The 14,815-nt window shown below is 36.8% G+C and overlaps 2 protein-coding genes and 1 long non-coding RNA gene across 5 annotated transcripts in view; 2 read left to right on the top strand and 1 right to left on the bottom strand.

Annotated features, from left to right (window-relative positions):
• Nucleotides 1–14,815, bottom strand: part of rassf4a (Ras association domain family member 4a) — a 29,685-nt gene that overhangs the window by 6,215 nt on the left and 8,655 nt on the right. For 2 of the 3 annotated variants that reach the window (XM_055030174.1, XM_055030173.1), the window contains exons 2-3: nt 6,863–6,920; nt 6,651–6,726 (exon numbers count right to left, since the gene is read on the bottom strand). In XM_055030174.1, coding sequence (XP_054886149.1) covers nt 6,651–6,726; nt 6,863–6,915 — 129 coding nt within the window. In that variant the 5' untranslated portion in view covers nt 6,916–6,920. Of the gene's footprint in view, nt 1–6,650; nt 6,727–6,862; nt 6,964–14,815 lie in introns of those variants that run through there. The other variant, XM_055030172.1, reaches the window with a different exon arrangement.
• LOC129360106 (uncharacterized) lies at nt 196–1,072 on the top strand. Its single transcript, XR_008605978.1, has 2 exons — nt 196–281; nt 470–1,072. It is a non-coding gene; the product is annotated as an uncharacterized LOC129360106 (long non-coding RNA).
• On the top strand, nt 8,605–10,067 carry LOC129360103 (C-X-C motif chemokine 10-like). Its single transcript, XM_055030199.1, has 4 exons — nt 8,605–8,731; nt 8,883–9,012; nt 9,110–9,193; nt 9,549–10,067. Exons 1-4 carry the CDS (start codon nt 8,665–8,667, stop codon nt 9,676–9,678), a joined length of 411 nt encoding a protein of 136 aa, XP_054886174.1. The 5' UTR covers nt 8,605–8,664; the 3' UTR covers nt 9,679–10,067.

Here is a 14,815-nt window from a genome sequence, read left to right on the forward strand (position 1 = left end):
CTATGTAAACACAGAGCACAGCTGCAGTACTGGACTCTGGTAACCCGCCACTCCTGAGTTTCCTGAGCATGCACAGACACACCCTCAAATGTGCACGCTCGCACCGATTCACATAGATGTAAGGTCAGCGAAGCTATTTTTGGATAAGGCGGTTAATCACTGTGTTGCAGCCAGCCTATAAAGCCTGGACGCATGCTCAAGTCCTCTCATACTCTGCTGCACGGATTAGACGGCGCTAAGTTTCTCTCAGCGTTCAAAGAGCCCAAACTGAAACACTGAAGGTGAGAAGGATTCGTCTTTTCTTTCTTTGTTTTATATGAGACTATCAAATTTTTACAATTTCAGAAAATAGGAAAGTAGTACTCCAGTGTTTTACCAGCATATTTAAGTTTTTTATGAATAAATTAGAATAACACTATCACAATTTTAATAATCTCTAATAAGTTTGTGTTTCTTCTTATTCCTGCAGCATGAAAAACAAGAGGCTGCTAATGTCTCTGCCTCTACTACCTACAATTACTGAGACACTAGAGGACCTGCCTGTCCATCCCTCCTCCTTGCAACAATCCCAGGGATCCCACTCTCTGGACGACTACATGTCAAGCATCCAAGCTCTTGCGCGGCCTGTCGAGGGCACGAGTTACGGCCCCGTCAGACTCCAGAGGTCCCCCCGGCAGCATCAGCGCTCAAAAACTGCCCGTGTGTCTTCACGCACACCAAGGACTTCCAGAGTAGCCAGTCTGCCCTCGCACAGCACAGAGGAGTTTTCCCTCAGGATGAGCAGAGAACGAGACAGCAGGGGCAAAGACCCCATGGACTGGCTTTTTGGACAAATAAGGACTTGAAGAGAGATGCTGTTATTGTCGGACATCATGTGGGTACTTTGCTGGAGTGAGGAAATAAGTTCGGAGGAACCTCAGGATGAACTGCTCCGCCATGGCTCATGATAATAGTGCAAATGTAACTTATATATTTATATTTTTATTTAGTAAAGACTCTTTGTGGTCTAAGTGTTTACAGAGTTTAATATTTTGTTAAGATGTAAGACGTGGTTTCTAATAAAATGCTGAAATATCACAATTTTCTTTCTGTTTTTTTTCAAGCAATTTATATCATTCTGACCTTTTTGTGCAGTATAAAAGAATTATCCGGGGAAGTTAATGAACAATTATCAGGGGAAGTTAATGGACAAAAACAAAACATATTAAAACAATAAAAATTCCCTTCATATCCTCTGAGCTCGGGTCCTCTACCAGAAGTCTGGTAGCTTGAGGGTCCTGCAGTATCTTGGCTGTGCCAAGGACTGCACATTTCTGGACTGAGATGTCTGATGTTGTTCCTGGGATCTGTTATCGCCATTGCTTCAGTTTGGGGGTTACTGCCCCCAAACTGAAGGGGGAAGTCACCCCCTAGTATAATTTACTATGTTTTAAAACTATTGAAAGCATAACTATTAAAACTGTAAGTTAAAAAATGTAAACGTCTTTAGTATTTTTTAGTGACATTTGCTTCTACTCCAACATGTACACTGTTATTGTTATGATTACATTTTCAGCTTCACGTTGATTTTTTTCTTTTTTTTTAAACATTTTTAGCAATGACTTTACCGCCATCTAGTGGTGGAGTTCAAACTTGAAGCCAGATATACTACACATAGCCACAAGGGGGCGCTTCATGGTTGCGCACATGATAATTTGGTTTTGGGTCACTACAATAAAGAGTTCAAGGTAAACAGTCACTTCTGTGTTTTATTGAGCGGTGAGTCAGAGAAGCGATGAATTATCTTCATTCAGTTTCAAGAGAGGTTGTAAATATAAGTATAATACAAGACACAAAGGAAGGAAGCACATGTTCTACATTTACTTAAACAGCTTTAAGATACACTGCTTCATGTTAGCTGAAATCATTTAAGGCAATTAGCTTTCAGTTTTAGAGATTCTGCACATTGTTGGGTCTTAGAATTAAGAATCAGTTTTCCTTTCACTAAACTTACATATCTTTTGTCAACAATCAAATAATTGTATTACTAATTCAGTGTGAAATTAAATTAAAATCAAATGTTGTCAAAATACTGAATGTGTAATAAATCCTGACCGTGGAACTTTGTATGCTGACGGGTCAAACTAAAGAACACTTTCAAAAATACAGTTAATTCAAGAACATTCTGAAAAGTCATACATGTTAGAGCTCGCTTCCTTCTCAAAGAGGTTTGGTTCATTTACTTTAACTGACATCTGTAAAGTCAGTCCTACTAACATGCCCACTCTGAAATGACTAACGCACATCACCTGACCTGATTATGATCTAATCTTGACTATAACTTTCAAATCTTCCTGTCTAAGCCTACCTCTAATTTTCACACACAACCTGTTTACATCAGACTGCTCTGTTTGGCAAAGAGGACTGACGCTGCATGTTTGCAACATCTAAGCCCATTCATATAGTGTATATGTTTACTAGAAATTTCCGAAATGAGTTTCCAAACTTTGGCTTTTGGGCAGCATACATGCATAACCAAAGAATGTTACTGCTGAGCAATGGTTTGACCTTCATAACCACAAAATATCCAGTGACTAAGTCCCCAGTAGCCTTGGGTCAGCTGAGTCTGCAGCTGAGATGCCCCACATAAATGTACAGAATCTGGTCTAAATATCTAGTCTAGACGTCAGCAAAGTATATTAGGGATCATACATGCAATTTTATTTATTTATTTTTTAATCAAAGTGTACAGCAGGACCCAAGAAGTTTTATTTTAGTTTAGTATTTCAAATGACATTTTTTTTCTGATTATATTTTACAGCTCATAAAACTACAAAATTTGAAGATTTGCATATACATAAAACAATAAAAAATAATTTTAGCTACTTAAATGTTATGTTGTGGAGTTGCAACAATATATCAATGTGAACAACCAGCTTCTTTAAAAGCATGTTGTGCTTAAGCACATTAATGGAAAGTTGAGTGGACAGAAACTGAAAACATTGCACAAGCCATAGGGTGGTGGTTCCCAAAGTGTGGGGCGCGGCCCCTGGGGGGTTGGTGTCATGCCTTTGCGGGACACATCAATGTGCGGCAATGTCCACATGGATGAATTTTTTCATTCATGTGGATGAATGAAAAAAACACTTACACAAAGGTGTTTCACTTTAAAGATGGTTTGTGGTGTGTTTTGATGCAACCTGAGGTGTGAAATAAACTTCAGTGGAGTTTGAAATATGTGTGCAGTTTTATCTCTGGTTGAACGATGTGTGTGCCCAGTTGATTTTTTTTTTTTCTCTTTGTCTTTTTTGGGGAGGATTTTATTGTAATTCATAGGGAGGCCTTTGGGAAACTTTGGAAACCACTGACATGGAGACAACTGCAGACCTGAAGTGTTCTGTAAGTTGTGTATTTCATTAGGGAAATTAATATCCCAGAATCTGAAGGAAGAGTGAAGAGACATGTCATCATCAACATGATGATGACATGTCGTTACTAAGTCCAAATTTAGTGCAGTCGTCTACCATAAAATGATTAGAAGATTCATTTAAAAAAATGCAGTGTGGACTTCCTTAGCGCCTCACAGAGCCCCACAGAGATCAGCTCCATGCCATGCTGCACTGATGCAGAAGTTTATGCAAAACTAATCCCAAACAAATACAAATACTCTTCAATGTATATGATTATACATTGTAGAGTACGTGGAAATACTTTTTAGAATGCCAACAGTTATGTATAAATATCCTCTTTGTTGGTCTTCATAGTCACATTTTTCGAGAAACCTTTTTATATTTGAAATAGCTATTGGTCACAGTCATTAAAATTAAGAGAAATAAATACTTCATATCACTCCATGTGTAAGAGATCTATTTTTTTATTGAACTACTGAAATAAGTTAAGCTATTTGATGCTATTCTAATTCCTGAACTTAATTGAATGAATCCCAGAATTCATCCATACAACAGCTCATATGTTTTCTTTGTGAATATTAAATCGTTAGCACAATTTTCTGAACAAACAAAAACAAACTTGTTCTCATGTTTATATAAATCATATCATGGTCAAGTGATTTTTTTCCATAAACATTTTCTCATAAAGAGCAAATTGACTAACCTATAAGGGTTATTAGGTTCAATGTGTTTGAAAATGCTTGAACTATCCCACCTTTCTTCATTTTTTTGCCCTAAAAGCGAGCCTGTTTTCAGAGATTTTGAGGAAGTTTTCCTTTAGGGTTTAACTGCTTTTTCCACTCATTTTCATTCCAGTCTCAAACAGGAATATTTTACTTATGACTCATTGAGCCAGGAAAAGCCTCTTAAACCCAAAGGATGCATCTGTGTTGACATACAACAGTCAATTTAACAGAGAACCTATTCTTCATTGAAACTTTAGGCACTCTGTTGCCAATATGTGACAACAATGCACAAACACGTGCATCTCCGGACACCAAAGACAAGAAATTATTTTCTTTGTCTTGTGGTTACTAGCAGGGCTGTACATGCCAAGTAGGTCAGCACTGTCTGACAAAGCTAAACACACATAATCTGTAGAATCAGAGTGGACAAGTCTGTACAGTCATCACAAAGAGATGCAAGTTCAGGAATCTAACGATGACTGATTATTTGACTCCTGCATATTTACAGATTACCCTCAGTTAAACTTGTGACTAATTTATTCTGTTTAAAACAAACAAACAAAAAATACTGAAAAAAAGTAAGATTGTATGAATAAAACAAATACTGGAATTGCATGGAGTATGAATATTATTAAGATGAGTTATTTAAATAATAATTCCCAAGCTAACAGTGCTTGTCCAGTTTAACTTTTTTTTTTTTTTACCTTGAACCATTAAACTGTCTCTTTTCAGTTGTATGTGTAACTCTGATCTAAAGATTCTGAGATGTTTCTTCTCTATCCATCTTTTTTTGGACTATAATGACTATAAAATGTTATGCTTTTCAGCCATAAAGCTACAACTGCTTGACCTTCCACTGCCACTCTGACTTAGAGTTACCAATAATGATTTTTTTTCTAAGATTAAACTCTGTAAATGATCCACATTTCTGACTGGTTTTAGTTTTTTGTACAACTAAAGATAAATGCTTAAACATTTCAAATACAAGCAAAGCCTAAGTAAAAAACAAACAAAAAAAATATTACTTTAGCTAAAAGATTTCCCACCTCTTGTCTGGAAAGTACAACCTGTCAGCCAAGGGTGCTTTAGAGGTATAATTTTTCTAAATGTTTTTACAGAAAAACCTGGCAGATGCAGTGGGGAGAAAATCCTGCTGAAAGGGAAAATTTTGTCAAATACCTTATTGTTCTGCTCTCATTAGGATTATTAGCTTGTAGTCACCTCTTGTTTATAAGAGGAATTTTGAATGCTCGTTGGTTATGTCTACCAGCACAAAATATTGATATTTTCTACTTATTGACCTGCTACTTAATACGCATTAAAATCACTGAAACCCTCTGTATTCTGAGCTCTTACATAAACCTACGACAGAACAAACTCAGCCATCTTTAGGGCTTCAGATACAAGATATTCAGGACTAAGTAGCAGCTGCATTTATGTATTTATATAAGTATTACATCTATATTTAATGCATATTTGTCTGTGTTTTTGCTGTCTTGGCAAACATAATGGTATCTTTCTTAATGTAAAAACAGTTTTTTATAAAAAGAAAAAAATTGTTGTGTCATCATCTGCCCCAGTATGTCTTGTGTGATTACATTATAAAATAAAAGTAGTTCACAGCTAAATCACTGAAGAACCTATGTTTTAGAACTGAAAGTATCCATTAATCTTACAGTGCAGTTCAGTTAAGTTACATAAACACACTTTTCCTTTCATTTTTTTTCATCTGCATAGCTGAAAGATGACATAGTGCTGTTTTTTGACATCAAAGCAGGGCTTACAGGGCTGAGTCAACCTTGGCTGGATCATTTTCTATTCATTTGAAATGAGGAGAAATTTGGTAACGTTTTATCTTACATAATATTAGAGTTTTGAAGGCATATAAACTGGTGTTTCCTTTGTGGCTGATATTGCAGAAATGTTTTTGTAGCAGTGCTTTCCTCTGCCCATCGTGTGCAGCTGTGGGGGATTTCCCCAGAAAGTGACAATGCTATTTTTCTGTTTATTTCTTTGTGAGGCTGTGGGTCTGACTAGGGAATAAAAATGAGGGACACATCTTGACCACTGTGCCCTGCCCTTGTACTGTATAGAGACTGACAAATATGCATGCTCTCGCTGGAAAACCTGAACACAAAGGGGAACTCCAAACCACAAAACCCTTAGGATAATTATCAAATAAATGACCGAACCGCTATACAGAAAAAGAGCTTACTGTGGAAATGATTTCTCTAAGAATTTTCAACTGAAAGAGAGGCCTGCCCTTCTCATTCTCAATTTTGAGGAACACAGGGGCTTCTTTTTGGTTTCTTGCTCACTTGCCATATTGGGAAGCAAGTCAGGAATCTTGAAGGGCTTTGTTTCAACATTCAGAGATAATCTAGTGTGAGGATTTTTTTGCTTTTCATATCTGTCAGGAAATCAAATTGCTATGCTTCAACATGTGCGAAGCCTTTCACAATAAGGCACAGCAGTTTGCATCAGCTATTTCGTTCTTCCTTTCATTTCCAGCAGCAATGCAGCATCTCATACTTACCTCACGAGTCCGCAGCTGAAAGTTTTTTCCCTCATGATAGCAGTTGTAGGTTCTCAGCAGTGACAGGATGTCAGACCTGAATATGAACACAAAGGCTGGATTAGTGCTAACAATTCACCCACAATGCAGGTATTGCTGGCGATAAATGAAACGTATCATGTCTAATCAACACACTGACTTTGGTTTATTGTCTGTGTTCACTAAGCACTTACTTTGGTATGAGCTTCTCTTCGCTGAGCTTTACAGAGGTCTGACGTTCACACATTCTCACTGGAGAAAACGAGACAAAACTGTTTATATAGTCTCTGTTCATAATCCCAAACAACAATTTAAAATTAAAGATTTGCTGAGAAAAAGGCACAATGTCACCTTATGCGAGTCATTTATAATGGCAGCAAAGAAAATCAATGTAGTTCCTAATAAATTTCTTCACACCTACTACACTTTTCGTACTTTATCACATTACAATCTCAAATACTTAAATTTGTCTCTAGGGGTTTGTATTATGAACCAAAGCAAACTAGGAACATATGAATATGAATGAAAATGATGTGTTACTACATTCTTTAAAAAGAAAAAAAGTAAAAGTGCGGGCTGGCTTTGCATCCAGACACCTTGAAATTCATCCAATTAAATCCCAATGCACCCATTTATTCTTCAGGTCAACAAATTAAGAAGCAAACTCTCAATGTTTAATTTCAATAAAAGCTGCTTTGTGAGGCCTGGGAGTTTTGTGAGAGAATACTGGAAAACCAAAAAGTATTTTGAAGACCAAGGAACACAGAAGCAAGGTGAGGGATGATTAGGACAAGTTTAAAACAGAACTTCTGATCAGTCCCTTAAGTGAAAAGGAAATAATATCATACAACTGAAAACCCAATGTGCACACTAACTCTAGAGGAGCTTCAGAAATCCACAGCTCATTTCAATCCCACTGTGAAATGGAGTAGTGGCAGCATCATGCTGTGGGAATCTTTTTCTACCACAGGAAATTCATTCATTTGTTCAGAAGAACAGATGAATGGACCTCAATACAGAACAATACTGATCTAGATTAAAGCATTTTCATGAGTCAGAATGGCCAAGTCAAAGTCCAGACCTATTTCCAGTTGACAACTTGCCAAAATTTCTGTTCATAGATCGTCTATCCTGCCTGAGCTGTATTTGCAAAGAAAGAGCAAACATTTTCAAACATGTAGGTACAAACCTGCTACAGACATATAAAACACCTGCAGCTGTAAAAGCAATGTTAAGTGTTTCTATAGACTCAGAATGATGAATACATGTGCAAGACAACTTTGTTTGATTTTTATTCATTGAAAAAGAAAACTAAACCATAAAATACCCCCTTTGCACTTCACATTTACGCAGCACTTTGTGTTGGTCTAGCACAAAGAAATCTATAAAAAAAAATCAACCCACACAATGTGATAAAACGGTAAAAAGTTAAAGGATATTTAACTTTATGACTTGAGTGGAACCTTTCCTTACAAACAAAACTTCTGGAAGCCCTTGCTTTAGGGCTTCATGTAAGGACACTGAATTAGGAGAAATCACATGGGGTTGTTGACACCAAGCCAAGAGAGGGGGAAAAAAAAAGTATTATCTTGTGCTAGGGTTACAGAGAGTCTGAGGAGGAATGTCTTTGTCTCATTCAGGGACAAAATCTGCCTCAGCTTCCAAAATAATAATGAAATGTAAAATAGACTTTAGTTCTCTGGAACTTTAACAAAAATACACACATAAACAAAATCCAGAGAATTTGGGTTTAATTTTCTTGTTGTTGCGCAGTAGAAGATAAGGAAAGTCCATTAACTACTGATTAATTAAAAATATCACATGACACATCCCGAGGAAAGCTGTGCTTTATCCATGTATCCTAGTTTTAGGAACAAAACGAGGGAATTTCCTAGTTTGGAAAACCCATTTTTTGAGTGGAGTGGTGGGGGGGAGGAGCATGCTGGTATAAAACTCCAAAACGGAGCTCAGTGGAAACGCTAGTCTTGTCTCCAGCATGGCACTTAATCTTCAGGCTGTCTGTCGGTTCGCTCTCCTGAGCTTCTGCTGTCTACTAACTGCAGGTAAGAACATGTTTATACAACAATTCTTAATGAAGCCAAAGTACATTATAGCTTTCTTCTGCAAAAAGAAAAAAAAAAGAAAAGAAATCTGGGTGAACGAGGACTGTGCCTTCGTGGATTAACCTTTAATCTTGTTTTTGTGTCTGTGCAGTGCGAGAGGCAGATGGCACATACGTCCCCGGAAGATGTTTATGTCCACAGACTACAAACGGGATCAGGGGGCAACTAACAGACCTTAAGGTTTACCTTACAAGTGCCACCTGTAGCAACGTTACAGTCATGTGAGTTCCAGACACTGCGGCCTGCCATACAGCAGCCAACCTTGAAATATATTAAAAGTTGTAGTAAATGTGTTTTATTTTTTCCTGTGCTTTTCAGAGTGACACTGAAGAGAAACAACTCAAATGTTTGCTTAAATCCCGAAGCACCAATGGGGAAACAGCTGATTCGATGCTGGAAAAGGTAAGAAACTTAACAAAACACTTATTTCCAGAGTGTCCCCAGCAGTAATAATTAAAAATACTGCATCTTTAAGGGTTTATTAAGAAAATCAGTATAAAGTACAACTTCTAAATACAGTAAGTGAACCATTTAATGCTTCAGCTTAGCGGTAAATAGACACTAAGCTGGAACAAGGTGGGATCCGATTTCACATAAATCACTCCTACCTGTATTTGATTGTTGTCAAGCTGGTTTTTGTAAATACAGAGCACCTAGTTTAGCACCTTGTTGATCTTTCCTACAGATCATGTTGAAGTGTTTATTTTCCCATTCAAATGTGTGACATTACTTCTAATGCTTTTTACTTCCTTCTCAGAGCTCAGACGTTGGGCAGCAATGTGAAAGTGTGTCTGCGGAGGAGGAGACGGCGTGGTGGGCGCGGGCCGAGGCCCCAGCAGAAGGCAAGGAGGCACACCAGAAGAACATCATCCTCACAATCCAAATAGTTCTGCAAGTTCACAAACAGTGTGAAGCTACTGTGTGGAGCGAAGCGTGTACAGACTGATGGCGGCTGCATTGCAGGCTGTTTTTTGTGACTGCAGTACAACAGTGCCTGTTTTAAACACTTGTTTTTAATCTGTAATAGTAAAGCTCATCATCATGCTCCCTTTAGTTTTTTATCTAAGCTGAAAATATGTATTAGTTGGCAGCAGGGGGCTTTGCCCCCCAATGAGACTGACTTTATTTCTATGAACAAAGTGACAGGTTTCACTTTGAAGCATTGAAAAAGGAACTGTTTATATGTAGTTACAAACAGCTGGGAAAAGTGTGTGCCATGTATTTATTTTTATATATAACTTTTTGAAGTGGTTTTCTAAATAAATATGAAATAACAGATCTGGTGTCATTTGATTTTTTTAGGCTCAAGCTTTGATAGTGCATCACAGTTAAAGGAAGGGGAGGATAAGTCTTTCCTTAACAGGACATGAGGGGTCAGTGAGACCCTGGCCTCACTGACCAGGATGTGAGTCAGCAGCTGCAAGAAAAACAAACTAATCTGTCTTAAAATAGCTGTACAATAATGTGTATTTAAGCTGTAACAAAAGAAACTATATTAAGTCAATTCACAGTAGAATATGAGTAAAGCATCACTGTCAGATTGATCTAAAGATGTAAAGCAAAGGTTTTACAGCACAGATCAGAGTACAGTAATTATGTTTTATAATTTTATTGTTGGTTGTGCACAACAGACATTCCTGTTTGAATGAGCCACTGGATGTTGTATTAACTCATAAATATGCTGCCTGAGTGGTCTTGTGAAAGTATTTCATAAGCTACACCCAGGAACAGCCACAAGAAAGGGCCTGCAAAAATAACAGAGTTATCCTTCAGCCCAACATTTAATAACAGATGCACGCTCCAACCTGCTCTGCTCCAATCTCAGAAAATAAGAAGAAATCCTAACGGCTTTCATATAAACTCTTGCGAAATCATCATGTGATCGCTTTCCCACAAAACGGCTGACAGAACATGGCTGTGAAATAGAAACTGAAAGTAAATTTTACAACAGGATAGGCATTGTTAAAGGGTAATAGAATGCAGGTGGGATTTTCCATAACTGCTCTGTCTCCATAACTGAGTGAAAGTCAAATATTATGGTGGTCTGATTAAACGTTAACCTGCAAAAACAGCAAAATAACAGTAGAAAGTTACAAAGATACACATAGGTTTTAATCTATAAAAATTTATTTTGGCTGAATGATCCATATCAAGTCACAAAGGTTTATTGTAGCCATGAGCAATATTCTGGCAAATGTCTGGCAGAAAATTGGATCACATGCAGAGTGATTTTAACTAATTGGTTTCTTGGCCTGCACCCAGCTTTTAAGGATGCTTTAAAGTTGTTGCCAACTTAAGGTTAGCGCCATTCCAGAGACTTGATATTATCCTGGTTTATTTACTCCAAAATGGTTCGGTTGAGTGTTTGGCATAATTAAGAAAATAAATAAGCTGGTACAATGTGCTGGTACACTGAGCTGATACTAGGATTGAAAGCTTTACTTTGACTCCTCCAAAAATCATTCTCGTTTTTGTGGGCAAACAGCTCAATGCTGTCTTATTTGATGGTAAAAACTTTCCCCCAACATTTGGCTTGTATAGAGAGCAAATCCAACTTTCCATCTGTCTTGCAGCTGTTGATTTTGGAAGAGACTTCATTCTTAATCCAATGAAAAGCAAAACTTTCTTCCTAATTATGATGTTACTGCTGACTTTTTCACACTGTATTATTACAAACAGCAAATCTGATTAAATGACATTTATTTATTGTCCAGTCTTAATTCAGATGGACCTTCTGACTGACTGACTTGCATTTCTGATTAAAATCACTTAACAACCTACTATAAGAAAAAGATATTTTCTGCAAATATTTTTGGTTCAATGATTTCTAATTTCCTTTTCTTCATAAAAGGCTGCCTTTGAAAACACATTCCACATTGGTTGGGCTGCACTGCGCAATCATCAGAATCCACTCCCCTATCAAACATTAATAGAGATACTGCAGGAGAACCGAGAAGACAAACACTGACTCATCCCGCCTACCACCTGTTAGACCGGCTGCCCCCGGCAGGCGCTACTGGCCTATTACAACCAGTACAAACAGACTTTGGGACAGTTACTTCTCATAAGCCACAACATCACCCTGAGTGCACACATGCACTGTCCAGTCCAACCCCCATTTCTCTTTTACCCTCACCATTGTCACCTGCAAAAGGCAATGAATAATCTTAAAATGAAAGCATTCTATTTCTTTTTCTAACTATTTAATTTTGTAAACAAATTAAATCATCAATAATTGTATTTGAATTTGAAAACATTGTGTATCTCATAATCTGCATTTGAAAGAGAACATCCTGCATAGACTATTGCAGACATTTAAACCCACAAAATCGTAAAGCTGAGCGTAATTATATTTGCCACTTGGCCTGTGATCAACCTTTAATAACACACAATCTTTAGACAAACCCTCCCACAACCAACATGAGCTTTTCAGAGTAAAAGAAGTGTCCCATTGATGAGGTGCAGCAGAGACAGGGAGTGGTGCTGAAAAGGACTTCAGGATAATTTCCAGAATATACACTCTGCTCAAAACAGGAGAGAACATGCAACCAATCAGCTTTTCAAAAATATTGACGAAGATACATTTCTAACTGAGAAACTTGCTCCCACATGCAAGAATGGTTTGTAGAAAACCCTCTGCTGCAGGGCAGCAACAATAAGAAACATCACCCACACAAAAGATTATGTTTTTATTTGCACATATATGTGCATGTAACGCACAATGTATCAAAATGTATTGTTATTGTCTCATCAGTATATGCAATTTTCATTTTGTAAAGAACTACCTGGAGAATAAGTAGTTATTTACTGTCTAAATAGCATTTATTTATAATACACACACACCCACACAGATATATATATATATATATATATATATATATATATATATATATATATATATATATATATATATATATATATATATATATATATATATATATATATATATATATATATATATATATATACTTCCTCCAAAACTGGTTGTGCAATGGCACTGAAAGAGTTCAGCATTGTCTTCATCTGATCAGCCAAAGCTCTTCAAGTCTTTTACTAACTTGTTTTATATATATATATATATATATATATATATATATATATATATATATATATATATATATATATATATATATATATATATATATATATCAGTACCATGAAGTCAGGCTCTCTATCCTGTCCAATTTTACTGTTAAAATGGGGGTATTATGTAAACTTGCCAGTTTGAGCTCAGTCATCTTATAATGTTATTCTCTAATAAAAAAAGGAGCGTTGAATGATACTTGAATCTCCCATTCAAGTATCATTCAGAGGTGCCAAGATGTTTGCTCTCACAAAGTGACGCACATTTCTTAAAAGTTCCTCACTGGAGCTTCAGTCCCCAGTTGAGAATCCCCTCGTTTAGCACATCTCTCCCTCACAACTCCTCCAGACTAGCAGCAGCAGAAATGAGCAAAAACCTGGTGGAACAATGTATCTGCTGAGCTCATCATACGAACTACTCCTAGTTCCTAGAACTAGTCCGATGCGCCCTATAGGACGGTTATACAAGGCTTAATGGAGGGGCATTGATGAAAGTGGAGTGTCAGAAAAAGTAGGAGCTTCTTAAAGAGACAGAGACCCAATTTTAAGGCGTTTAACTGAGGAGCCAAATTATTTTTACGTGTCTTTGATATATACAACATTTTATAACAACTAAAGGTGACATAGTTACTTGATTGTGCTGTAACATATGACGTGCCTAGAAAATACACAATAACCCTGTCTTTAACATGTTTCTGTAAGATTGTACATTGCAATCAAGAGTGTCCTAATACATTTCTTCATAAATCAGTCAGTATGCTGCATAATATGACAGTTCACACAACAATGTTCCCACTTCACTTTGGCTTAGTGTTTTGATGGAGTCATGCATGCAACCATGCTTCCTCCAAAGCTGGTTGTGCAATGGCACTGAAAGAGTTCAGCATTGTCTTCATCTGATCAGCCAAAGCTCTTCAAGTCTTTTACTAACTTGTTTTAGTATTGTGCAACAAAGTTTAAACAGGTTTCAACATATACTTTCTTCATTGTTTCTAACTGCAGCAAGTGTGCATTGAGGTGACTGCAGTTGAGCGCATTACTTGTTGCTGTCATTAGAAAATCTGTACTTGCTACCTAAAGACCTTTGTGAACCTCAATGTGAGAGAGTGAGTGAACTTTGCTCTAGGAGAGGCACCTGGTCAAGGCTGGTAAAATGATCTTTTCATTTTCAGATTATGGCCTCAGCTGCTCATAACGAAACATTCGCAAGTAAAATGTAGCTATAGACATTGCTATTAGTATCTTTTGTAATAGTAACATTTTCTGAACGTTTCACTGATTTTGCATTGGTTAATGGTAAATCTTTTATAGGCCATCAGTTAATATTAACTCTGCTGACAAGGATTTGCACATAGCAGAAAGAAACATTAAACATTGACAGATTTCTTATCACAATATGCATTTCTCAAACCACTGACTCACACATTAGCATTTGTGGTTAAGGAGTTGAAAACTTCTGATATATTTAACACTGTGATGCTGATGATCCAATGGTGTCACCTAGTGTTTGCAGCAAGAATTGCACCTTTTTGTCACACATGACCCACTAGGCAACGTTTAATATAATCTGATCGCAAGATTTAAAAGGCAAAGCCAGTTGAATGGAAGAATATGACTTACTTAACCTTCTGTGACCAATAACTTCACACATCTTTCCTAACAAGAATTCATTTCATTTCTGTGTGGTATAGGAATACAGTAAAAGTAAGAGGAAGTGCTGTTAATTTAATGGTGTCAAGTTATTTTTTTAATAAAAGTGCTAATAATAAATACTTTTCACATGTTTCAGTGTGAGCCATTAAAAACTCCTTCAAAACAAATGACAGAGTTTATTCTAGAAGCAGATGTATGAGCCAGAGCACAGATTGGTTAAGGGAAAAAAAAAAAAAAAAAAAAACAGAAGAAAAAACTGCTTACATTAGCAGTAGCAGCTGCCACAAA

The sequence above is a fragment of the Poeciliopsis prolifica genome, unplaced genomic scaffold (assembly GCF_027474105.1).
Source record: "Poeciliopsis prolifica strain line A6 unplaced genomic scaffold, Auburn_PproV2 SCAFFOLD005, whole genome shotgun sequence".
Taxonomy (NCBI): domain Eukaryota; kingdom Metazoa; phylum Chordata; class Actinopteri; order Cyprinodontiformes; family Poeciliidae; genus Poeciliopsis; species Poeciliopsis prolifica.